Below are 23,167 nucleotides of genomic sequence, written 5' to 3' on the forward strand. Positions count from 1 at the left end.
ATCACTCCGCTTACGACGAGAGAAGGTGGCTGACATTCGGTCGACTTGCAGGACTGAGTGAGTGAAGTGAATTCCTAAAGAATATCAAAGCATTCACACTTCTCGTCTTCACCCTATTTGGATTTATCTAATTTGAGTTATTATCCTGGCTTAGAGAATGAGCCAATAACGACAAACGGCTTCCACATTTTCTGAAGCACGCACTGAGGTAATTAATTATTTAGCTGCCTACTCAAACTAGCTAGCTAGCTTCTCTATAATGTTCTAAGATAACACTAGGCTAGCTGGCTCAGCTTTCCATTTGTCGTGGTTTTCTCCAGGACCGTGCCTAACTAGCTAGGCTAGACTAGTTTAGCACTTTACGACTCTGCTAGCCTGCAACAGTGTCGAAACAAGCTAGCAGTTTATTACCAACCAGAACAGTGTTTACTTCTTGTCAGCCTGCTAGCAATCCGCAATGACAAGTCGGCCTAACTGCGTTGGTGTAGCTAGTCTACCTACCCAGTAAGTACCGATAGCCAAACGGTAGCCGACAAGCTGACTTTGTGGTAGTTTAGCTTACTTAAAAACGAGTTCGCTAGCTCAGCAACTAGCTGTGCAACGTTAACTCTTTAGCATACAGCTAACAAAGTGGCAAGCGAGCTAGCCCTTCTAAGCTGGATGGCTAGTTAGCTTCTCGCTAACTAGCTGGTGATGGGACGTCACCCCTGTTTTTCGCGGGGATGGGGGTCAGGAGTTGCTATGGTGACATCGGGTTTTCGGGGAATCTAGATGGATATCTAGGTAGCCAAGATTCATGTACATATATTAGTTATTAGCTTAATTGTTTGGGCAAACCAATAACTATTTATTCAGGGAAAAGTTATTCTGTAGTGTGATATAGTTTTAATAAAATATTTGCTCGTGCGACGTACAGTACCGTTTGTTGCAAAGTTTCTTAGCGGGGGGCAAGGTGTTGTCATGACATTCACTGGTTACTCTCAAGTTAGTTTGTAATAGCATCTGACTGACTGTGCTGTGGTAGAAAGGTCGCGCTTGACTGTGTCGTTGTGGAGGGAATTTGTGATTATTTCCCGGGAATCATCCTACCGGCTACCAGCGTTCATTTAAACAGAAACAAATTTTGAAAAACGGTACTCACAAGGTTAGTCTTCAAGAAACATTGGCAACTCGTGATCTCCCCAGTCTTCAAGGAAGTATTAGGCCTAATTGTGTCTTTTAAGACGGTTAACTATCCACACTATAGGTAAGATAACGTTAGCAGACATTGTCTCACATGTGACCTTCAAATGCTAGATTAATCGACTACAATCACTGTACTGCTTGCCTCGAAAAAACCTCACGTGCTGTGGTTTATGATAATCCACATTACCATTGAAGAAGTTACAGTAGCCTATGTGTGCGAATTCTATCCGCAAAATTTGTTCGGCCTTCTTCAGACTTGAATTTTAGCTTTTTATGGTGTCAAATTTTCAGCAAAATATGTATTTGGTCTGTGGGCCTGTTTTTGTAAGTTCATTAATTTTTTCATATTTCTTTGTGTGAAGGTACTTTAAATATGTGTTCTCGAGCTTTTCTCTTTGTGTTGACTAATGTCATTGTGAACTGAACAGGTGGTGAGCGGTAGGCATGGCAACAGGGGGAACTCCATTTGATGACTGCTCAGAGCAAGAGCTTCACAACTGGACGGTTACAAACAGCAGCCTGGAGGACAGGCTCAACAACATGGTACGTGGAGCTTATTAACATTGAAATGCTAGAAGTAAGATCCTTCACAGGATTTTGAATGGCTTAAAAAACAAACAAACAAACAAACCCTTCACCTCCGTTGCTGATCAGGACTGGGGCGTCCAGCAGAAGAGGGCCAACCGGTCCTCAGAGAAAAACAGGAAGAAGTTCTCAGGCATGGCCGAGACTGCGCGGCTGACTAACAACATCTCGCCGGAGTCTACCCCTGGGGCCGGGCGGCGAAGGGCGCGAACCCCTCACTCCTTCCCCCACATCAAGTACACCACCCAGATGTCTGTACCGGACCAGGCAGAGCTGGACCGGCTACGGCAGAGGATCAACTTCACCGACCTGGACGAGGTGAGAGCCACAGGAAGGATGCGCTGGATCCTTCACCTGCACAACAGTATTTCGCCTCTGATTTTGTTGACTTCAAGCTTTAAGTCACTATGCATTGACAGTAAGATAGAATGACTTCCGTGTCCCCCTCTATACACTTTTTCCCTATATCCAGAGGAGCATCGGTAGTGACTCCCAAGGCCGTGTTACAGCCGCCAACAACCAGAGGCAGCTGGCTGAGAACAAGAAGCCTTTCAACTTCCTGCCGTTGCACGTTAACACCAACAAGAGCAAGGACAAGCTTCTCCTTCCCTCTTCCTCGGCCCCTGCCACCCCCGCGGTGGCTAAGAAGCAGAGCCTCAGCTTCAGGGGAACCTTAACCCTGGCTAAAGAGACCCCTGGTCGGGACCGCGGGCCGGAGAGAGGGCCCCCCAGGGAGGATGGGCGTGAAGGGCCTGGTATTGACAGCAGCCAGGTAACGCAGGTTGCACATGCTGAACTTTTGGCCACTTTTCTTGTTTTGTAGCCCTCCAAAAGCCATTTAAGTTCCAGCTGACATACAGTACCGACGTCTGGAATAGCCATATTTTCATGTCAGTCCAGTCATGTAAAAAGGTATTTTTCTTGCATGGACAGTAACATTTTATACATGTCTCACAACCATTCCCCAGTGTGCACTCCCTCTTGTGGAAACTAGAGCGGGGATTGGAAAAAGATACAGAGAAAGAAATAGAAAAGGAGAGCGCAAGAGATGATGCAGGCAGTGCGTATTTAGGGCAATTTATAAATATGCCACCCCTGGTGCGGAGTGAGTTTGGCATCGTCCTCGCTCGCTCTGCCCTCCTTTAAACCAGTCTGTACACTGGCTGAGGATCTTTGCTCCTCTCACAAGACCTCTCCCTCTCTTTCTCACCACTCATTCCCTCTTTTCGCTCGCTCGTGCACACACACGTCCTCTATAACGGTCACACCACACCGCACTCATGATATGGGTCTCTGGCGACGACACTCTTAATCTTGTTCGTTTTACGACACACAAACCTGACCCACCCACCCACCCCGGCGGTGACCCCAGGTGGTGAGCAAGCTGGTGCAGATCCGGGAGTACATCAGCAAGGCCAGCTCCATGAGGGACGACCTGGTGGAGAAGAAGGACGTGCCAGCCAACGTGGAGCGCCTCTCTCACCTCATCTGCCACCTCAAGGAGCAGGAGAAGTCCTACCTGCGCTTCCTCCAAAAGATGCTGGTCAGTTGTCTATTTTATAGATACGTGTGTGTGTGTATAAATGTATATTATAAACATACACACTTCTCTTGCTGTTGGTTAATACCCCTTACTGTTGGTTAATTCGATTGGCTGTCTGTATTCAGTTTTTTTTTTTTGCGAGTACGATGTTTGCAGACTAGTGTTGTTTACATCGTCGAGCCTGCGTCAGCTGTGACTCAGCTTTGTGCCTTTACACATGCCTCTTGGTTCTAGACTGCTTGCCAGGGTGTTGTTGTGGAAGAGCTCCGTTACACAGGTCGTGGCTGGGATGTATTTTTAATGCCTGCGTTCCTGTGTGTTCCTGAAACGCACACTGCATCCGACAGACAGACATGCCAGCCTGGTCTCCTGTTCCCTTAGGTGGAAAAAACTGGGACATGAGACTCTTGCTTTTACCTCAGTGCTGCAGGGCATGTGTGCTCAGTGTGCGTCGCGAGGGTTCATGCGTGGTGTTCAGACCCAGTCTGCGAGGACACGTAGACCTGTGTTTAAATGTGCTGTGGCGCTCCCCTGCTCCCCCCTGCAGGCCAGAGAGAACCAAGAGGATGAGGAGGGGACGCTGGACTCAGCCGTGGGCTCAGGCTCCCTGGCAGAGAGCACCTCCCTCAACATTGAGGTGCGCTCCTCCGACGTGTCCAACGCCACTGTAAGCAACGCACACACACACACTAGCCAAATGCTTTAAACACATACTGTAGCCAAATGCGTTCCTATTCTTGCATGCATACTCACACCCATGCATACAGACACACTGGTCTGTTTATCCGATCATCTTTAAGATTGTTCTTTCGTTGTGTGTGTGTGGTCCAGGGCGGCGGTGCGTCCAGCCGGGGCGAGCAGAAGGAGGAACTGGAGAACCTGCGCAAGCAGCACGAGCTGCTGAAGAAGATGCTGGAACAGCAGGAGCAGCTGAGGGCCCTGCAGGGCCGCCAGGCCGCTCTGCTCACCATGCAGCACAGCGCCGAGCACGCCATCGCCGCCATGGACGACACAGGTCTTTATTCTGTTTAACTGACACACTCATACACACATGAACAAACATATGAGCTTGCATTCATGTGTCGTTCTCCGCCCCATCGCAGCAGTGGTGACGGAGACCACTGGCAGCGTGTCGGGCCTGAGCATCACCTCGGAGCTCAACGACGAGCTCAACGACCTCATCCAGAGGTTCCACAACCAGCTCCACGACACCCAGGTACAGGACATAAACCCTGCTAGAACTGCTGGAAACCCGTTATCCACCTTAAGCTTGTTGATGGCAACAAGAGATCACGGCAACAAGCGAAACTCAGACATCTTTGTTTCTCTGTGAAACTGTATTTAGTGAAAGACACTGTGTATCCAGACAATGTTTTATTGTACTAAAATAGTTCAGATTTGTCCTACTGATAACATGTGTTTGTGTGTGTCTCTTCCCCCAGACCAAGGCGGTCCCAGACAACCGTCGCCAGGCCGAAAGCCTCTCCCTGTCCAGGGAAGTGTCTCGGTCGCGGGCCTCCCAGCCCCCTCCTCCTCCCTCGTCCCGCGCCTCCCTCCTGTCCTCCTCCCCCCTCACCACCTCCTCCCTGCCCCACGGCTCCGCGGCCAGCGCCAAGCTCACCAAGCTGCAGGAGCTGCAGGACAAGAAGCAGACCATGGACAAGATCCTGCAGGAGCTGCACTCTCTCCGTGACCAGACACTCAACAACAACTCTTGTAAGACCCCAGGCGAGGGCTGGGGGCCGCATGGTGGGGCTGTTCTATTAGTAGACCTGAGGGGAGCATTAAGAAGTGGTAATAAGCCTGCTGTGTCCTGTATCCCCAGGTCGAGGCCTTCCCGTGCCCAGCCAGCGCAGCCTGAGTCTGGCAGCGGGCTCGTCAGACCGCCCCTCTGCTCTCTGCTCCAACGGGAGCTCCGCCTCCTTCCACACCGCACACCAGGACACCTCCAACTCTGCAGACAAACTCAGGTACGCGCCACACGTGCCATGGCTAGATACATTACACTTGCTCTGATTTGCAGCAGGTAGCCTCCCGTTAGTTGGTAGCTACAGTAAACATGGTGGAACAGCTAAAAGTTTGAAAGTGGGGCTGTATTTTGCTCAAAAGGATTCCAACATCGGCATGTTCAACAAAGTGTTTTGTATTTAGTTATAGTTCAAGTTGAAATTGACTTTCTTTAATGTCGTCATTTGATTTAGGTTATTATATTCATAAGGTTTTTAAAGCCATACCCAATCCTAAACAGGACCAGAGCCAGACACATCAGACTGATATAGAACAAAATCCTCCTTCCCTATCTCTCCCCTCTGTGTTGATCCACAGAAAGCTGAAGGAGGTTCACAAGCGTCTGAACGAGCTGCGGGAGCTGGTGCAGTACTACGAGCAGACGTCCGACATGATGGTGGACACCGTCAACGAGAACGTGAAGGAGGAGGACGAGGAGGACGAGGAGGACGAGACTGAAGACGGCTCCATGTTCGAGGCCATGTTCGACTCGGAGCAGGAGAACCGGCCGCCCGTCACCAACATCAGAAACCCTCAGCACAGCGGGAACTGGACCGACATGAACAGCCTGACCGACGGACGAGGAGGAGGAGGGAGAGTAAGAGGAGGGACCAACAACCGTGACGGCAGACTGAACACGGAGTGCGAGATCAATAACCGCTCTGCTGCTAACCTCCGAAGCCTCAACATCCCCTCTGTCATAGGTAGGACAGACGCACTGATGCACACACTGGGAGACAGACTCTCTCTTTCTCTCTCTCTCTCTCTCTCTCTCTCTCTCTCTCTCTCTCTCTCTCTCTCTCTCTCTGTCTCTCTCTCTCTCTCTCTCTATTCCCCACTCTGACTCACACACACCTTGGCACATTGTGAGACCAACCATCTTTCTCACACACACACGTTTGGCTGAACACTCCACTCTGCCACCCTCAGAGTGCCAGTACAACCAAGACCGGCCCTACGACCATCCCAAGGACGACAACGAGGAGGAGGAGGAGGACGAGGGTCTGGAGGGGGCCCATGGAGGCAGGCGCAGGGGCCGGCCCAGTGACGGGTCTGGCTCCAGCCGCAGGAGCAGCCTGGTTGGGGATGACGCCGACTTCGCCCAGAAGGTCCACCGCCTGCAGACGGCCAAGCAGAAGCTACGACAGCTGCAGGAGCTGGTGGCCATGGTGCAGGTGAGGGAGGGAGGCAGACACAGAGAGACTGATGGATAGATACATGGATAAGTGTCATTGTGTGATGGCTAATTGACCACCCATTGCTGAGCTGTTTTCTCGCCTCTCTCCTGGTCTCAGAGTGATGACACGGACGCCACCACAGCCAATGAGGACGAGGCTCTGCACCAGCAACCCAACAACACCAGACACACTGCACCTGGGGGAGGGGGGGGCGTGGGACCCAAGACGCCCCGAGAGGTCAGCCTGTCTGACAAGGCTAGGTATGGGCACCACACACACACACACTCTCTTTCTGGATCATGATCACGTAGATCATCTGTGACTGTGCCAATGACGAGTGGTTGTGATTGATCAGGGAGAAGCTGTACGAGGAGAAGCTGCGTCAGCAGCAGCAGGAGCTCAAGCAGCTCCACGAGGAGCGTCAGAGACTGCTGGAGATCCAGGGCAAGATCCAGGACCTTCAGTGGGCTTGCCCCGACCTCCAGGTAATACACACACACACACACACACACCACAGTGGTACTGCAGCACACTGTACAAATACTTATTTCACTATTTCACACAATTAACACACTCTTTCCCTCCCTCCCTCTCCAGTCATCCATGTCCAGCACGATGAGTCAGCAGGGCCCTGTGATGAGGAACCTCCCGGGAGCGGCCTCCACCCCGACGCCGCAGCCCAGCGGCACCGCCCCCAAAGCCAGCGCTGCCACGCTCAAGCCCACCGCCGAGGCTGCCAGCGCCTCAGTCACGGACAACGAGGTGAGCCTCGTCCCAGTTAGCACACATGAAGAACCCGCACCGCGCACCTCATTTCTAACACCATTAACAGGACATGACCACACACCATCTCCTGCATATCTGAACCATCCTCCACCTCCTCCTCCTTTTCCTCTTCTCCCCCCCGCCCCCCCTTCTCCCTCTAGCAGCTGTGGTCGGAGATGCGTCGCCACCAGATCCTGCGTGAGGAGCTGCGTCAGCGCAGGAAGCACCTGGAGTCTCTGATGGCCGAGCACCAGCGCCGCAGCAGCGGCCCCGACCATGCCTCAGAGGCCCCCGAGCCCCACGCCGCCTCCCAGGCCCTCAGCAGGGACGAGAGGTAGGACGGAGGAGGGCGCTGGCATGACAACTCAATCCACTGTTCCTGTTCCCGAGGAACATTCGGCCCATTATGGATTTGGAATAGGTCTATTTATATCCAAAAGCCATATTTATAGTCATCTACCTCTGTAAGACTTGACATATGGCTCTAAATGGACGACTTTTAACACAAATCATTTTGTAGACATTGCTGGAACTGTGTTAACCCTCCCCCTTCCCCCCCCACTGATCAATACATCCAACTGATTGGGCGTTTCATGTTTGATCTTTCCAGAACCATGGCAACCTGGGGTGGTTCCACCCCCTGCCAGCTGGACGAGGATGAGGACGGCTACCCGTCCGAGATGGGAGCTGAAGAAGAAGAAGAGGAGGATGAGGAAGAGGTGGACGGGGCTGAGAGTAGCTCCAGCGATGATGTCCATATCTACTCTAACAGCTGGAACCAGCGCAGCCACAGCACCAGGAAGAACATGACCAGGTTAGAGCTCACAGCCCACCTGACTGGGTGTACCTGGAGTCACCTCCAGCGCTCGCCTCTGGGGTTTCTCACACGGTTGATGATGCCAAAGCAGCAAATCAGGCACCAACTCTTGTCTTTTACTCTCCATCTCTCCATCCCCGTCCTCCTCTCGTCTCTCCAGCAACCTGAAGCCTCCTCAGCCGTTCTCCGACAGCACGGGCCGTCCGTCTCCGAGGGCCAGAGCCAGGGCCAAGCAGCAGCTCCAGGCCCAGGGCCTCCAGCAGCCCGGGCCAGCAGCAGCAGCCGCAGCAGCAGCAGGAGGGCCAGGGAGCTCTAGGCGCCAGGAGAACCTGCGCTGGGCCTCAGAGCTCTCCTTCTCTGAGGGCTCGCGCCACTGGCAGGACCAGGTCACCCAGCTGCAAAGACAACTGGACTTCAGCACCAGCATGTGTCAGACACTGCTGCAAGACCAGCAGGTGGGTGCACACGCAGACACATCCATGCAGGTCCCGCACATGTCTTTTTCTCCAAGGGTCTTTGTCAGGCGTGCTTTGCGATGTCACTAGTGATGTATATTGACGTGTGGGGCAGATGTGGAATTCATGGTCGTTCTCAAGTGAAAATGCCAGCGCTGTCATCCCTTTGAGCTCTGCTTCTCGCCAGTCTGTTGCAGCCTGTCAGATCTGGTTCAGACATTGGACAGGTGAATGAATTCCATTCATTCTGTCTAACTCCCTCCTGTCCGCCCTCCATCTCCATTTCTGCAGACGCTGTCCTACATGCTGCAGACCCTACTGACGGGCCAGTACAGCGTGCTGCCCAACAACCTGGCCTCTCCCCAGGTCCACCTGGTCATGCACCAGCTCAACCACTGCTACAGTCAGCTGGCCTGGCAGCAGAGCAACGTCCAGAGGTACACACACACACACACACACACTGCAAGCTCAAGGTCCCAGCACTCATTTAGAAGGCAGTCAGCATTTGTAAAAATGTTTAAATGTGTGTAAATTAGATAGTTAACATAGTTATGTTAATAACTGAAATGTCACATTTGATTTGAATCTCTGTCATTGTGACTGTGTAGTGTGATTGTGTAAGGTGTGTCCTGTGTGCCCCCTCCTCTGCCAGGCTGAAGCAGGTGCTGAGTGAGCTCATCCAGCAGCAGCAGCCTGTGTCGTCAGGTCAGCAGGCCCAGTCCTCCCCCCAGACCTCCTCCCAGGACTGTCCTCCTCCCCCCTCCAGCTCCCCCAGCCTCTTCCTGCCCTTCGCCTCCCTGGCGCCGCCTCCCTCCTCGGGAAACGCTTTCTACCTGCCTGGTCTGGCCCCTGCCTTCTCCCCCCTCCCCGTCGGTATGAAAACGTGCAGACACACACACACACCGTTCACTCACCAGCCTCACACACATATGCACACTGTTCAGTCACATGCACCACACACAAAGTGACCTTAACCTAGCTTTTGACTGAGACTGTGCACTGGAGGATGAAATATATTATAGGATTTGATGCACTGGATGTGAAATGAATAGTGATTTACAGAAGATTGAGTAGTGTTTAAGTGCTGACTTAACAAAGAGAATTTGTTTGTGTGAATGAACTTTCTAATATTCATCCAAACCCTGTTGTGTCTCTCCTATGTCTGTCAGGGTTTAACTTGAACCCCCTCTTCCCATCCATGCCTGGGGACTTCCCTCAAGCTGAGGGTGCTCAGGCCAGCCCCGACCAGGTGCACCTCCAGCTGGACCCCAACACCTCAGCCAGGACCGAGTACATGAGCTTCCCCCCTCCCCTGCAACGCTCGCCGCTAAACACCTCCACAGAGAAAAGGTAGCGTGTGCCTGTGTGTTCACGGGGATGAGTGTCTGGCTGTGTGTCACGGCGCATTGTAAACAGCACGTGTTGATATGATGCCGTGTCCCCTGGTCCCCCTCACCTGCTGTCTGTGCTCCAGGCCTGCGAGGCAGAGAGAACCTGGCTGGCTCAACACCTCCCTGCCAGCCAACACCACCACCTCCCACAGCCACCACCCTCCAGCCAACAACACCTCCCTCCACAACCGGCTGCAACCCCAGGATTCGCCCTCCCTTTCCCACCCCCACCCCATGAGCTTCGACCCCCAGGGCTCCCAGGAGAGCTTCAGCAGCCTCGCGGACCCTGTGGACCCCACCACCGTCACCAAGACCTTCAGGGCGGGGCGCAAGGCCTCGGCCCAGGCCAGCCTGGCATCCAGGGACAAGACGCCAACCTCCAAGGGCCGCCGGCGCAGGAGCAAGGGACAGCCCAAGAACACAGGTACGGGAACAGACATCCCAAGACCTTTTCACACTGCGTGGAAGCATTTCTACGAGTCCAACAGCTTAAACATTAAACCTGTTTTCACAATCTAGTCATCTCCAGACAGGTAGGCCCAGGATGTAAGGGCTTTCAAGTCCCAGTTCCTTAGTCGGACTGTTTGCGTTATGTCGGCGATGTAGGGCCACGCTCTGTCGCTTGACTTTGTGTCCACCTGTCCCCAGGGCGAGAGAGTGACAGTGTGTCCAGCGCCGCAGACCTCGTCCAGCAGAGGGCGCTGAAGCCCCGTCCCAGGGACCTGAACCAGAACCTGTTAGACAGACTGACGCAGGAAAAGCTGGACAGCAAGACCAAACCTGGCAACAAGCCCAACGACCTCTCCTCAGGTAAAGGTCTGGGGGAGAGGGAGAGGGATGGCCATGATTGGTCGTGTACTTCCTGGTGGGAAATATTTGAAGAATCCCACTTTCTCCACAGAAAACCCTGAACTGGGTTTTCTTTACGTTGTCAGTCCAACCCAAAGGAGTCCATTTATTTTCAGATGCATGCTCTGTGTGTTAAAGTTTTATCCTTATTTAAGTTTGTGTCCTCGTGTTTGTGTTCCACGCCTGTTTTGGTGTTTTAATTAAAGATTTGGGGGTTTCTTTTGTCACTTTTTGTCTTTACTTTGTCCGATTCTTCACAGCCTATGCTTGGAGAACACCCTTCCTGTCTAACAGAATAGCATGCACTGAAGCACCAGGTAAACTCACCCTGCATCCCCTAGCATGTCTAAGATTCCATTACCCCGACAGAGCTAGGCGAACACTTGCTTATCTGCCTGGGCTTTTACAGTTCATTTAATTATTATTTCTTAAATGTGCCATTCACACACAGGCATGCGCTGTTTCTAACTGACACTCACACAAGAACCCTCATCTCTGATTTACCTGGGTTCCATTTGTACCTCAAAGACTAGATGCATAACACAGAACTCTTTGCTGTTAAATGTTCATTTTGATCCCCCGATAAGAAAGGCTCACCATGATTAGTTAATATATTTTAAGGAGTTTAGGCATGATAATATTGTCTCTCTGTTTTTGCTTTTTTTTCCAATCTCTCTTTCTTTTCCTATCACTTTCTCCATCTCTCTATCCCTGTCTTTCTCCTTCTTCCTCTCTCATTTCCTCTCTCTCTCTCTGTCCCTCATGTCAGATGCCAGCAGTGACTTCTCCCTGTTTGAAGCCCTGAGGGAGACCATCTACTCTGAGGTGGCCACTCTCATCTCCCAGAACGAGTCCCGACCCCACTTCCTCATTGAGCTGTTCCACGAACTGCAGCTGCTCAATACCGACTACCTGCGCCAGAGGGCGCTCTACTCCCTGCAGGTTGGTACCGTCAGTTCCCCACTGGGTCTCCTATTTTTGTGAGAACAGTAGTTACAGTAACACTTCAGACACCGCTGTGAAGTTGCTTAACCTCCTGTACCTGTGTGTCCCGTCCTCCAGGACATCGTGACCAGGAACCTGACGGAGAAGAGTGCAGCCAAGGACCAGGCCTCGTCTCTGGGACCCGCGGCCTGGGCTGGGGGCTCCCAGTCGGAGCTCACGCCCAGCGAGAGTCTGGCCACCAGCGATGCGGTGGGATTCCATTTGTCTTTTCCTTTCCTTTCGCCATACATCCCTCCATTTACATGTAGTCATTTAGCAGACGCTCTTATCCAGAGCCACTTACAGTAAGTACAGGGACATTCCCCCCGAGGCAAGTAGGGTGAAGTGCCTTGCCCAAGGACACAACGTCATTTTGTACTGCCAGGAATCGAACCGGCCACCTTCTGATTAATAGCCCGATTCCCTAACCGCTCAGCCAGCTGACATTTCCTGTCAGCCTCTCTGTTATCCATTCCTCTCCGATCCCTCTCATTCTCTCTCTGTGTCTTTTGTTCCTCCTCTCCGTCTCCATGGGATCTGAATCCCTCCTGTCAGTGTTGAGAAGCTGTGTCTGATCTGAATCCTTCCCGTCAGGTCTGGTGAGGAGCGTGTCTGTGGCTTCGAACCTCCCTGACAGAACCCAGACGTGTGTTCCTTTGTTCTGTGCCACGCTCCCTGGGGTTCCGCTAATTGGAAGTGCCGCCTTTTGTCTCTCTAAATAACCTGACTTTGTTCTGGCGTGATGGATGAAGCGTTCGGATTCCGTCCACAGGAGACCACCATTGTCCCTGCTCAATGTTACCGCTAATTCCTCTCGTCTTGACGCATCCATCATGGGAGTTTTGAGCTTGTGGTTTCAAGGAGAGGTGGTGGGCGGCAGGGCCGTGGGCGTGTATCTTGATAAATCTCCTGTTTTCCTCCACAATGTGGTGGAGGATGACGGATGAAGGCCTATTGTCTGGGAGGTGTCAGGGCTCAGAAGTCGCACTTCGTGTGACCTGATACATTTGGATCTTTCGTAGGGGTATTGCCCACGTCACTGATTAAGCAGGACAGATTCCCTCCCCGGGGTGCCTCCAGAGAGAAGTTCTGTCTTGTTCTACGGCCTCTCTCTATACGTGTGTGTGTGACAGATGTGTGTCTGTCTTCCCTTCAGGAGGAGGGCTCAGAGAAGAACGTGAGGATCAAGCCAGAGTCCAACCGGAGGAGGAATGTGGGAGAGCGTGTGGACGATGACGACAGCAGCATGTCCACCTCCTCCAACCTGGAGCCTTTTGCCAACGATGACCTAGGTAGAGGGCGGGCACACGCCAGGACCTGGGTCCATTTCCCCAGCATCCATATCATGTGCTTCGCTTAATGGCTTTGGAGAGCGAGAGCTGAGATGGAGATTACACTAATGTCCCTTTTGTTCCCTCGCTTGCTGTCTTTGTCTCTCGCTCGCTGTCTCCCTCTGATCCTCTTTGTTTCCGTTTTTCTTTCCGTTTCATTTTCCCACCATCTCCCTTACCTTTCTCCCTTACCTTTCTTTGTCTAATTTCTCTAAATACCCCCTCCTCTCATTGTCCTTCTCTTCCCCTCCCTGCCTCTCCATGCTGTCCTGTTAGGTAACACGGTGATTCACTTAGACAAAGCTCTGGCCAGAATGAGAGAGTACGACCGCATGAAGTCTGAGTTTAACCCCTGCAACGCCCCTGCTGCTACTATCACTAATGCAGACGCCGCCTATGGCCCAGAGGCCTGTAGGGTTGAGCGTATTCCTGCTAGCGCTGCTCAGCTACTAGAAGGTACCAGGGCTTGTCTGAATCCTCCCATCCTTGTGTCCTTCCTAAGTGGTGCGGGTGGCACCACTGCAACTAATCTTGTTTTAATTACACTAACCCTAACCCACATATGAGACCTGTTGATGATGATGAGTGTGTGTGTGTGTGTGCAGGGGCGGGCGACGTGCGCTGCCCCCAGATCGATACCCAGCAGCTGGACCGACAGATCAAAGCCATCATGACGGAGGTCATCCCCTTCCTCAAGGTCGGAGAGGACACCAGTCACACACATCTTAAGTCTCTCTCTCTCACTCTCTCACTCACTGTCTCTCTCTCTCTCTCTCTCTCTCCAGGAGCACATGGAGGAGGTGTGCTCCCTGCAGCTTCTGCAGGCTGTGAGGCGCATGGTCCTCTCCCTCACCCAGCAGAACGACGAGAGCAAGGAGTTTGTACGCTTCTTCCATCGCCAGCTGGGAGGCATCTTGCAGGTAGGAACCGCAATACACACAACAGCAGCAGCTACGTTGTGGGTGGCTAGCTACGGTTTCTGTTCAAAAAGTAGTCTTTGTAGGCCTACTTGAATAAAACAACTCACAAAGTTGTGTGCCAAAAGGGAGATGTTTGCAGACCTCACGTCTTTCCAACTACTTACAGGAGCATTTATTGCGAGGGCAAATAATTTTTGTGGTGCAACCTGTTTTCTTTTATCTAAAAAAGGATCGCTAATTACTGCACTGCATGTGTTTTTTGTGAACTTGCAAACCTTATAATTATATAATCGTCTATAAACGTTAGAATCGTGCGCTGTAGCACCGCTGTCCCAATGACGACAAATATTGCCACAACGAGTTGGATTTGATTAATTAATTATAGAGCATAATACGAAACAAAATAAAGGTTTCTATAGTCAAACAATATATATTGTCATATCACTCAGCCCTACCAGAAGCAGGTAGGAAGCACAACACCAGCAGGCCAGTCTCTCTAGATTTGGAGGACATGATATCTGAAGTGCAGCGGACAGCAGTCCATGGAGTCCCATAACAGACCGGTTCTGCCCTCCCTCCCTCCCTCCACCCCCAGGACTCCTTGGGTAAGTTTGCGGGACGTACCCTGAAGGACTGTGGCGAGGACCTGCTGGTGGAGATCTCTGAGATCCTGTTCAACGAGCTGGCCTTCTTCAGGCTCATGCAGGACCTGGACAGTAACGGAGGCGGCCCCATGGGGGGGCCCAGACACAGACCCAAGAAGACGGCCGAGCAGAACAACACCAAACACTTCCACCCACCTGAGGTGAGAGGAGTGCGTGTGTGTGTCATTCTCTGAGGAGGCTTTGGATTGCGTACTAAAATATGACTGCGTCCCATCAGGAAAAAGAAGGAACCGGTGAAAAGGGTGCTTCCCCCGTGTATCTGGATGAGGACAAGGTACGTGCCGTTTCCAACTACACATTCTCACTGTACACTGTCCTGGTGGAAGGCATCCCTCACGAGAGAGAGAAAAAAGAAGTACTCAGAAGGAGCAATTCAGAATTGTTCCTCTTTGAAAGTTTAGGTTGGTTATAGGTGCTGATCTGTGAATCATCACTTCTAAACAAATCCAATTTGGATCTGATCTGGAGAGGTGAAGGGGTACACCTGTGACTGTTCATGTGGAGAGGTGAAGGGGTACACCTGTGACTGTTCATGTGGAGAGGTGAAGGGGTACACCTGTGACTGTTCATGTGGAGAGGTGAAGGGATGGTCCGTCCTGACTGTGCTCTGCCCCCACCTGCAGGACCAGGACGAGTCAGAAGTGAGCGGCCGGTCTCTCCTGGCAGAGAGGGACCAGCAGGGGGAGGTGAGCGGGAGCAGCGTGGCCTCAGAGGAAGAGGAGGAGGAAGAAGAAGATGGAGAGGGACTTCCCCTTTCTATTAGTGCGTAAATGACCAATGGGGCTTTTTTTTTTTTTTTTTTATATGATTATTGTGTATAATTGTATGATTTAAATATGTTTTTGTGTGTGGTGGCAGGCTTGTCCAAGGCAGAGACCCAGGCTCTGACTAACTACGGGAGCGGGGAGGATGAGAATGAGGTGGAGGAGATGGAGGAGTTTGAGGCCGGCCCTGTAGACGTCCAGACCTCCCTGCAGGCCAGCCACGACGCACTGGCAGAGACGCAGGTCCCGCTTTACACGCATCTTTCCGTCTCACACACACACATACTCTCCCCACATGCACACAATTATGCATCTAAGACGCTCCCCCATACATGCACAAACAGATTGTGAACACTTGTAAATACCCACAATTGTCATCACTTTTCTGTGTTCTCTGTGTATTTCAGATGGTGAATGGACAAACACCTGATGGTGTCAGGGAGACAAAGTCAGACCAGGAAAGCTCAGAAAGTAATGATGGTAAGACCCATGTTCCATGGCCAAATTCACCTCAGGCGACGATGTACATTGTATAAGTTGCCATCGCATGATGGAAGCCATGTTTCTTTAGCCCCTGATTGTCAAATAACCTTGATTCTTCCCTGAACCTTCCTCCTCCCCCTTCACTGTCCTCCCGTGTCCGTCCATCTGTCCCCTCCTGCCCCACAGTGAAGAGCAGCAAGTCAGAGTCCATAGAAGTGGTGGACTCTCCAGAGGAGGAGCGGGTGGAGGCTGGGGCTCAGGCCCAGCGCCAGGGCCCTGAGGGGGGGAGCCCCGGCCATGGGGGTGCTCCCACCTCCATGACCAAGCCGCCCTCCCACTCCGGCAGCAGCAGCAGCAGCAGTCCCAACACTGAGTCACCTGTCATGGTCAATGCAGATGTGAGCCCGCTAAACGTTTCAGCTGGGTTTCATGGTTGAAACTTAACAATGATGCATGCTATGTGGTAGCCTCAAAATACTTTTAAAGAATGTATCCATCAATTTAATAGGGCTCTTTTAAATGTTACGTATGAGGCCTTACAGTTGAGTTGTATACTTGTGCAACCTTCTCTTAATGTATACCCTTTGTCCCATTAAAGAGGTAATGACTGCTGAGCAGCACTTTGTCCAAGTCTTCACTCTGAAGAAGTTAGAAACTGACCCGTTAACTGACAGTTACCTAATGGGTTGTCTTAAACAGGAGGTGGGGTCTGGAAACACCAGTCAGAAATCTGATGAGGACGACTTTGTCAAAGTGGAGGACCTGCCTTTACAGCTTACCGTTGTGTGTGAGGTCAGTGATGCTTCGAGGCAAACCCATCTTGAAATGACTGTGCTGCTGGGTGCAGTAAATGGTCCTAACACATGCTGGTTATACCCCAGCCGTTGTTAGGTCTAAACCAGCGTGTGTGTGTGTTTGGTCTAAACCAGCGTGTGTGTGTTAGGTCTAAACCAGTGTGTGTGTGTGTGTGTTAGGTCTAAACCAGTGTGTGTGTGTGTGTGTGTGTTAGGTCTAAACCAGTGTGTGTGTGTGTGTGTGTGTGTGTTAGGTCTAAACCAGCGTGTGTGTGTTAGGTCTAAACCAGCGTGTGTTCCATGTCAAGGAGCAGCTTCAGAAGAGGATGGTGGAGGAACAGCAAAGCAACAACCTGTCAGCAGAGATCCTCAATGGTAATACAGACACACTGACCAGCCTCGTGGGCAGCGAACTGGCCCTCAAAGAACCAGGTGTGTTATACTGTGTGCCAGACCTTATAGACTGCGTAGTGCTATTTTAAACCTCAACCACACTCACTTTACATACTTGGACATGCATGAAATTTAGTAACACACTATTGACCAGGCTTTGTCTTCTTGAGTAAGCAATTTAGTGAACTTGTACAGGATGTTTCGCTCAGTGGTTTGATCATTTGACTACAGAGCAGGTCACAAGTTTAAATTCCTCTTTGTCACTTTGGTTAAGTGTCTGCTAAATTTGTACATGATTAGATGTTGAATGACTGTTTATACTTGTAGACCAGTCCAAGTACAATATTTAAATGTATTATTTTCTCTTTTCTTTCTCCCTCTCTTAGAAACAGTTGGTGCACAAAGTGCATGAAAGCACTACCGCTTTTGACTACTATGGAAACACTAAGCTGGCATAATTTCTGCACCCTAAAATTCCATATTCTTGAAACCTAGCTTGAAACATCAGAACAACTTTGTTTCCTTTTTTTCTGAATGTGTCGTTATTTGTTGCTGGTTTGGGATTTGTGGGAAGGTTGGGTTGGGGAGGGGCTGGCTTTATGCTGTGTTATGGATAACGTTTTTGAACGTTTTGTTTGAACCGTTTTGCAACTTGTTGAGAATTGCCTTAGTCCTGTCTAGGGGATATTTAATGATCAGTTTGAAACATTGTCATTTTAATCATTTTATATTTGGTGTCTCAGCCTTATTTCATAAAACCAGTTGCAGAAAATGGTACCCAAATGTTCCTGCACGTGAACTTGGAGAACTAGAGGAAGCTTGTAGTCCATGTACAGAACATTGCAGGAAGATCGGAGCTGAGTACATGCATCTGGAGCTTGTTGGGGAAAATGTATGCACTCTTTTTCTTTTTCAAATCTTCTTTTTACCTTTTAAAGCGTTGATTTCCATATTATAAAATTGTTGACTACTGTATGAAGTTTAAAAAAATAAAAACAATGAAACTTTTGACAGCAGTTGTTTGTCTTGTGTGTAAAGCACAACCAACCATAAGATATGCACCATCATATAAAAGTGTATACTGTATACACTGTATACACACTGCCGCATGTCTGCTGGCTGTTCCACCCTAGCCTCCCTGTGCGGCACTCCCACTCATCCCTCTGGAAAGCACCCACCCTTCTCCCAGAACACCTCCCTCCATCCCATCAGCTTTCCTCTCAGACACTGCGGTGGGCCCCACGCTTTCTCCAAATGCACCCACAATCCTACCAGCCACAAAGCTCAGTGACCAGGGTTCCTGTGCGTCTTAAGTCTAAAATTCTGAACTTGAAATTTAAGGTCTTAAACTGCCAGATTTTCATCAGAGGTCTTAAATTTCATTTATTCAGGTCTAAAAAAAGGTTTTACCCTCATTCATTTCCAGAAACACTGGCCACAGAGTTTTTACAAAGTATTGAGTCGTAGCCTACAAAGCAGAGCTCTAGAGTCCAGGGTTCGAAATACGGGGGGGCAAGGTCAAACTTTAAAAAATCATTTGTAACCTTCCATCCTGTAATCTTCATCAGTCCTACTCTCACACTGTGCTCCTATTAGCCATAGACTCCCATAACTCTTTTGACAAATACTATTCTGTACGTTTTTCCATATCAAAATTTAAACATATACAATTTCTATATAAATACATAATTTCAATAACACATCCATAACATTTGATTTAATTGTTTATTTGGAAAAAAGTTTTTAAAAAAGGACAATTTTATTATTCGCTAAATCATATTTTTGGAAATGCAATTGTCAGCCACAGGAAGAACAAAGGTCATACATAGCTTAGTGCAACTGAGATGCTATTTCTGCAATGGCCCCAATCCCAAAACTGTCTGTATGCACCCACTACCCACCTCACCCAGAAAACATAAAACATAAATCCAAAAACTCCAGTTCAAGACTTTTTCATATACTCGTGTACAAACATTGAAAAAATGCATGAGCAGTTGAAAGGAAGTAAAGCTAGTGCTTGGTTACGAGGTGATCATTGGTTCTCAAAGGTAAGTCATTGTGCAAAGACTTAGCAATGCACCAGAAGGCCACTGTGCAATTAGAGCGTTTAAAACCTGATCCCGTTTCTGCTTTGAGGACATTTACCACGGCATGCAGGGATTTGGACAGTCACGAATGTACGACTCCAGTTTCCCCTTGGACACCTCCATGAGTGTAGTATAGGTGGTCAACTGCAGAGAGCACAGCCAGAGAAGGAAAGCAAAACGGTTACAAATGGGACTTTGTCTGTATTATGACTTTTTTTTACATTGCTTTAGGTAAATCAATGCACTGGAAGTACATTGGAAATCTTAGTGTGGGATTACCTTGTTTAGGACTGGTTTTGTGGACAGCACATCATAAACAGTCTTTGGTGAGATATTCTGGAAATATATGAAAGGCCAAAAAGGTGTTAACACTGGAGGAAGTCTGTTAAACGGTCCCCATCTTCTGCTTCATGTTGACGTGTGGCAGGCTGTACTCACTGCCTGCATGGTCTGGTTCATGCACTTCATGGCTGGAGTTCTGCGGTCATCTAGAAAGAGGGGCTCCTTCCAATGGTCGTAGTTGGTCTCCAGGACGTACCAACGGCCCTGCTTCAGGTCAATCCTTACAGAGACAAGATCAACACCATGCTATAAATGACACCAACAGACACAGATAAGGACTACGCCATATTGGAAGTGCATCTCTGAATTGATATTGGAAATGTCATTATGGATATTGTACATTACTTGTCAAGGTATCTGCAAAATTTCCCTTTTGACAGTTCCTTGCCGACATATTTCCGCTTCAATACTGTTAGAACTGTGCACTTCTAGTCTTTGATATCTTCTGCACTTCTTGTACATTGCTTGAAGCACATGCTTAAAATATATCAATATAAAAGGGAAATCTGTCCACTCACTCCAACACATCCAGGCTCAGGAGTCTGGACCTGGTGATGATGCAGCCCTGGCCTGTCTGGTTTCCCCCCAGTATGAAGTAGGCTGGGGCCAGGAGCTGGGTCAGGGACAGCTTATTCTTAGCATCCTCGTAGCTACATACACAGAAAATGAGGAGTATAGCTCAGAGATAAAGCATTTGACTGCAGATCAAAAGGCCACAGGTTCAGCTCCAGTCCAAATCCCCCCAGCACGTCATTTTGGATGAAAGCGTCTTCTTCGTACATACATCAAAAGGGAACAAGGATGCAATCTCATTTGATAGTCTTATTCTTTAGGCCTACGTGTCATCCTTTTAGCTTAGTGTGCCGTTTCATCCGGCTCACCATGTCCATGTAAGGTACCGTTCATGCCTGGCCTTGTTCACCATCAGACTATTTACACCCTATTTACACAGCTTCACATCATGTTCATAGCAGGATGCAGGAACAGGATTTATTTGGCTAACTGTGAGCGTATACAGGCACCTGGTTGCATTCTCCAGGACAGAGCGAGTAAGGAAACTCATCCACATCCCGTCACGCTTTCCCAAGATCCACTCCAGGATCCCTAGCAAAGAAACAGAGGGGTGATCATCGCCTGTCTCAGGTTTCATTTAGCATTTTGCATTTGTGTTTTGCATTGAAAAACTCACCAATGTATCCTCCATCCAGGCTAAAACGCTCATTCATGGTCAGTGTGAAAGTATGCTTAATGAAGAAAAGGAGAATGGATTCAAATAGTATTCAAGCCCCGCATGTAACCAATTTGCATTTAACATTATTACTAACTGGAAAATAGAATGTTATGAGTGTTTGTCATCTCAATCCCACTGCTATTGATAGAAAGCTAAAACCTACCGGTTTGATCCCGGTCAACATGCCCACATATCCAGCAAAGTTTGTGGACTTGAAAACAGTCTTATTATCCCTCGTGAAGTCAATGTTGACCACCAAAGGCTTGAGCTTCTCTGTGATCATCCACGACCTATTCTTCAAATCCCAGCTGGGAGACAGAGAGCCCAACATGAATCATATCCATCTGTTTGATACATGTGTGTCTACCTTAAACCTCATTTTACAACATCAGTGAACAATTGTCAACTAGATGTAATAGAAGCTTTCAATATATTTACTGTCTTACCCCATGAATAACCCAAAATCTAGATTCCTTCCATGGATTAGATTACCTGGATGAACAAAAAGAAGAGACCAAGAGTATTTGACGATAAGTGTACTCCAATATACAAACAGACGCACATCCAGTCCATTTGACCACGTTCCATGTCAACAGGATTTGCATCATCAACCTACCGTCACTGTCTTCAGCCACAAGTGAAGTACAAACAGTGAACACTTCATAGAAGATGTTGAACAGCACCACCTCACCTACAGGAGAGGAAACAGATTTAAAAAGCAGAAGAGAGAGAGGGTAGAATGTTTAAAATAGAGATAATTATGAGAGCAAGTATGAAACCAAAAATAAAGTTGTGGCTTTATTACCAAGAGGGAGTCCAGAGGCAGTTGCAATTCCTTTGAGTTCATCCCTGAAGGGGTAGGGGAGTGTGCTTGCCACCAAGGGCTAAAAAGAACATAAAACCGTAACCACAGATGACATGGCTATCAAGTCAGTCAACAAGGAATTTAGGAAGTAAACATCTCCAAGGTTTCATGCAGGACAAAGTACAATGATAATCAGACATACTCACCAAACCTATGTCAACCATTTCAATCAATTTCCCGCTTGGAACAAAAGCGTTAGCCAAATCCCTGATGGCCTGGATCATGTCAACCAGCTAAAGGAAATGACACCCAATTTCAGAAAAATAAACTGGTTCTAATGGTACTGGTCTTATGGAATGTGAGCAATTGGAATCTGAAATCTAATGTGAAATTCTTACATCTGCCTTTTTGTCCGTGATTATTGCAGTCCATCTGTCACTAGGGTGTAGATCAAGATCTACTGTGTACCAGGTGACTCCTCCTTTAAACCTTTTAAATGGAATGGGAAATAATTGAACTTTGCTGCTGCAAAGTGATATAGTATACATGCATAAATGCTTAAAAAGGTACCTTAGGTTAGATTTTTTTCTGTAAATATTGAAAGGTTTTGTGCCCTATAAACATGGGGTGCAATGTTTATAGGGCACCCCATGTTTATATGATAACACAGCGCCAGTAGAACAGGGGTTTGGAAAGCAGGTTTGGCCTTGCGCTGGACAATTTTTTCTAAACCAGTAGATGGCCAGAACACACCGTACTCCAAAGCTAATTTAAGAAAATAATTGAAAGTACCTGCACTTAACTCCACCCCTATACTAGTAAATCCAGCGTAACAACTTATCTTCTCACTTAAGTCAATGTGTCATCTTTAAGTAATATACTTACGTTGGGCCTTTAGGTGGGTACATGTTCTTTTGGCATTCTTCCGTATACTGTAACAATTCAATCAGTACAATTTTAAATTACAAAAACCTAGATCTCTTTCATAACAATGAAACAACACAACAGTGACACTCCCACTAGGCTAGTTAAAGTTAGCAAGAAAGCTAGCGTCTAAGAGAACAAATTGTTTGTTATTTTAAAGACACTTACTGGAGGTATAAACTGGCCACACACTGCCGTTAACAGGGACACCAAGAAAAGCCAATTTAGCTGTCCCATTTTTCAGTTGTTATCCGAGATTTGGTCTGAATTTACAAGTGACTTGTGGTTATGTTTAGTCAATGCGGAAGTGCTGTTTTCCTCGTGATTTTACAGTGTCGGAACGTACCATTTGATCTAAAGGGGCGAGTACACCATACAGGTTCAAAATGCTCAAATTCCTTTGACGGGGCGCACGCTGGTTTAGATCTTTAATCTATCGAATGTCAAATGTCTTAGTTATAGGAGCTGAGTGAAGCTAAAACGGCGGTTATAATAAAATCATAGGATGGAGGAGTTACGCAATCTTCCCCTTTGCTTGAAAGTCCCAGGGTGGAAGTGAAAACAAGTGCACATGACCATCAATTAAGCAAAAACGTCTGTCCCAATGGGGTAAAGGTCTGTCAGGTCTTAATGCATTACGGTCTGTACGGAAGTGTAGTAACTCCTCTT

At 48.9% G+C, this 23,167-nt stretch overlaps 2 protein-coding genes across 14 annotated transcripts; one reads left to right on the top strand and one right to left on the bottom strand.

Moving 5' to 3' along the window:
- The first annotated feature begins 3 nt into the window (after positions 1–3).
- On the top strand, positions 4–18,117 carry pcm1 (pericentriolar material 1). 13 transcript variants are annotated; one of them, XM_062477262.1, is made up of 39 exons: positions 4–208; positions 1,614–1,728; positions 1,840–2,088; positions 2,243–2,542; positions 3,143–3,313; positions 3,861–3,980; positions 4,145–4,328; positions 4,417–4,529; positions 4,756–5,029; positions 5,139–5,283; positions 5,639–6,024; positions 6,251–6,495; positions 6,616–6,758; positions 6,854–6,983; positions 7,096–7,260; positions 7,425–7,597; positions 7,874–8,077; positions 8,241–8,535; positions 8,827–8,972; positions 9,188–9,408; positions 9,705–9,885; positions 10,010–10,350; positions 10,575–10,736; positions 11,036–11,092; positions 11,545–11,717; positions 11,838–11,969; positions 12,916–13,051; positions 13,367–13,546; positions 13,696–13,787; positions 13,876–14,010; positions 14,606–14,815; positions 14,893–14,949; positions 15,299–15,437; positions 15,534–15,682; positions 15,847–15,919; positions 16,109–16,320; positions 16,622–16,714; positions 17,007–17,148; positions 17,496–18,117. In XM_062477262.1, exons 2-39 carry the CDS (start codon positions 1,630–1,632, stop codon positions 17,519–17,521), a joined length of 6,453 nt encoding a protein of 2,150 aa, XP_062333246.1. In that variant the 5' UTR covers positions 4–208; positions 1,614–1,629; the 3' UTR covers positions 17,522–18,117. The 13 variants fall into 13 exon arrangements, with proteins under 13 accessions (XP_062333246.1, XP_062333251.1, XP_062333253.1 ...); XM_062477267.1 differs by having other exon boundaries at positions 17,502–18,117; XM_062477269.1 differs by having other exon boundaries at positions 17,031–17,148.
- A 698-nt stretch (positions 18,118–18,815) lies between these two features.
- Positions 18,816–22,827, bottom strand: asah1b (N-acylsphingosine amidohydrolase (acid ceramidase) 1b). Its single transcript, XM_062477358.1, has 14 exons — positions 22,667–22,827; positions 22,460–22,506; positions 21,973–22,063; positions 21,781–21,867; positions 21,575–21,653; positions 21,386–21,460; positions 21,216–21,261; positions 20,933–21,077; positions 20,728–20,782; positions 20,561–20,642; positions 20,057–20,188; positions 19,635–19,758; positions 19,476–19,532; positions 18,816–19,340 (listed from the first exon to the last, which is right to left on the bottom strand). Exons 1-14 carry the CDS (start codon positions 22,733–22,735, stop codon positions 19,251–19,253), a joined length of 1,179 nt encoding a protein of 392 aa, XP_062333342.1. The 5' UTR covers positions 22,736–22,827; the 3' UTR covers positions 18,816–19,250.
- Positions 22,828–23,167: the final 340 nt, after the last annotated feature.

The sequence above is a fragment of the Osmerus eperlanus genome, chromosome 14, assembly GCF_963692335.1.
Source record: "Osmerus eperlanus chromosome 14, fOsmEpe2.1, whole genome shotgun sequence".
In the NCBI taxonomy this organism is placed as follows: Eukaryota; Metazoa; Chordata; class Actinopteri; order Osmeriformes; family Osmeridae; genus Osmerus; species Osmerus eperlanus.

Bases quoted from the DNA above. Each gene is read 5' to 3' on its own strand.
- pcm1 (XM_062477262.1), top strand. From the start codon at position 1,630: ATGGCAACAGGGGGAACTCCATTTGATGACTGCTCAGAGCAAGAGCTT. The intron at 7,261-7,424 runs GTGAGCCTCGTC...TTCTCCCTCTAG, and splicing joins CCTCAGTCACGGACAACGAG to CAGCTGTGGTCGGAGATGCG. The intron at 11,970-12,915 runs GTGGGATTCCAT...TCTTCCCTTCAG, and splicing joins GTCTGGCCACCAGCGATGCG to GAGGAGGGCTCAGAGAAGAA.
- asah1b (XM_062477358.1), bottom strand. From the start codon at position 22,735: ATGGGACAGCTAAATTGGCTTTTCTTGGTGTCCCTGTTAACGGCAGTG. The intron at 21,262-21,385 runs GTAGGTTGATGA...TTGTTCATCCAG, and splicing joins TGTGGCTGAAGACAGTGACG to GTAATCTAATCCATGGAAGG. The intron at 21,078-21,215 runs GTAAGACAGTAA...TCTGTCTCCCAG, and splicing joins GATTTTGGGTTATTCATGGG to CTGGGATTTGAAGAATAGGT.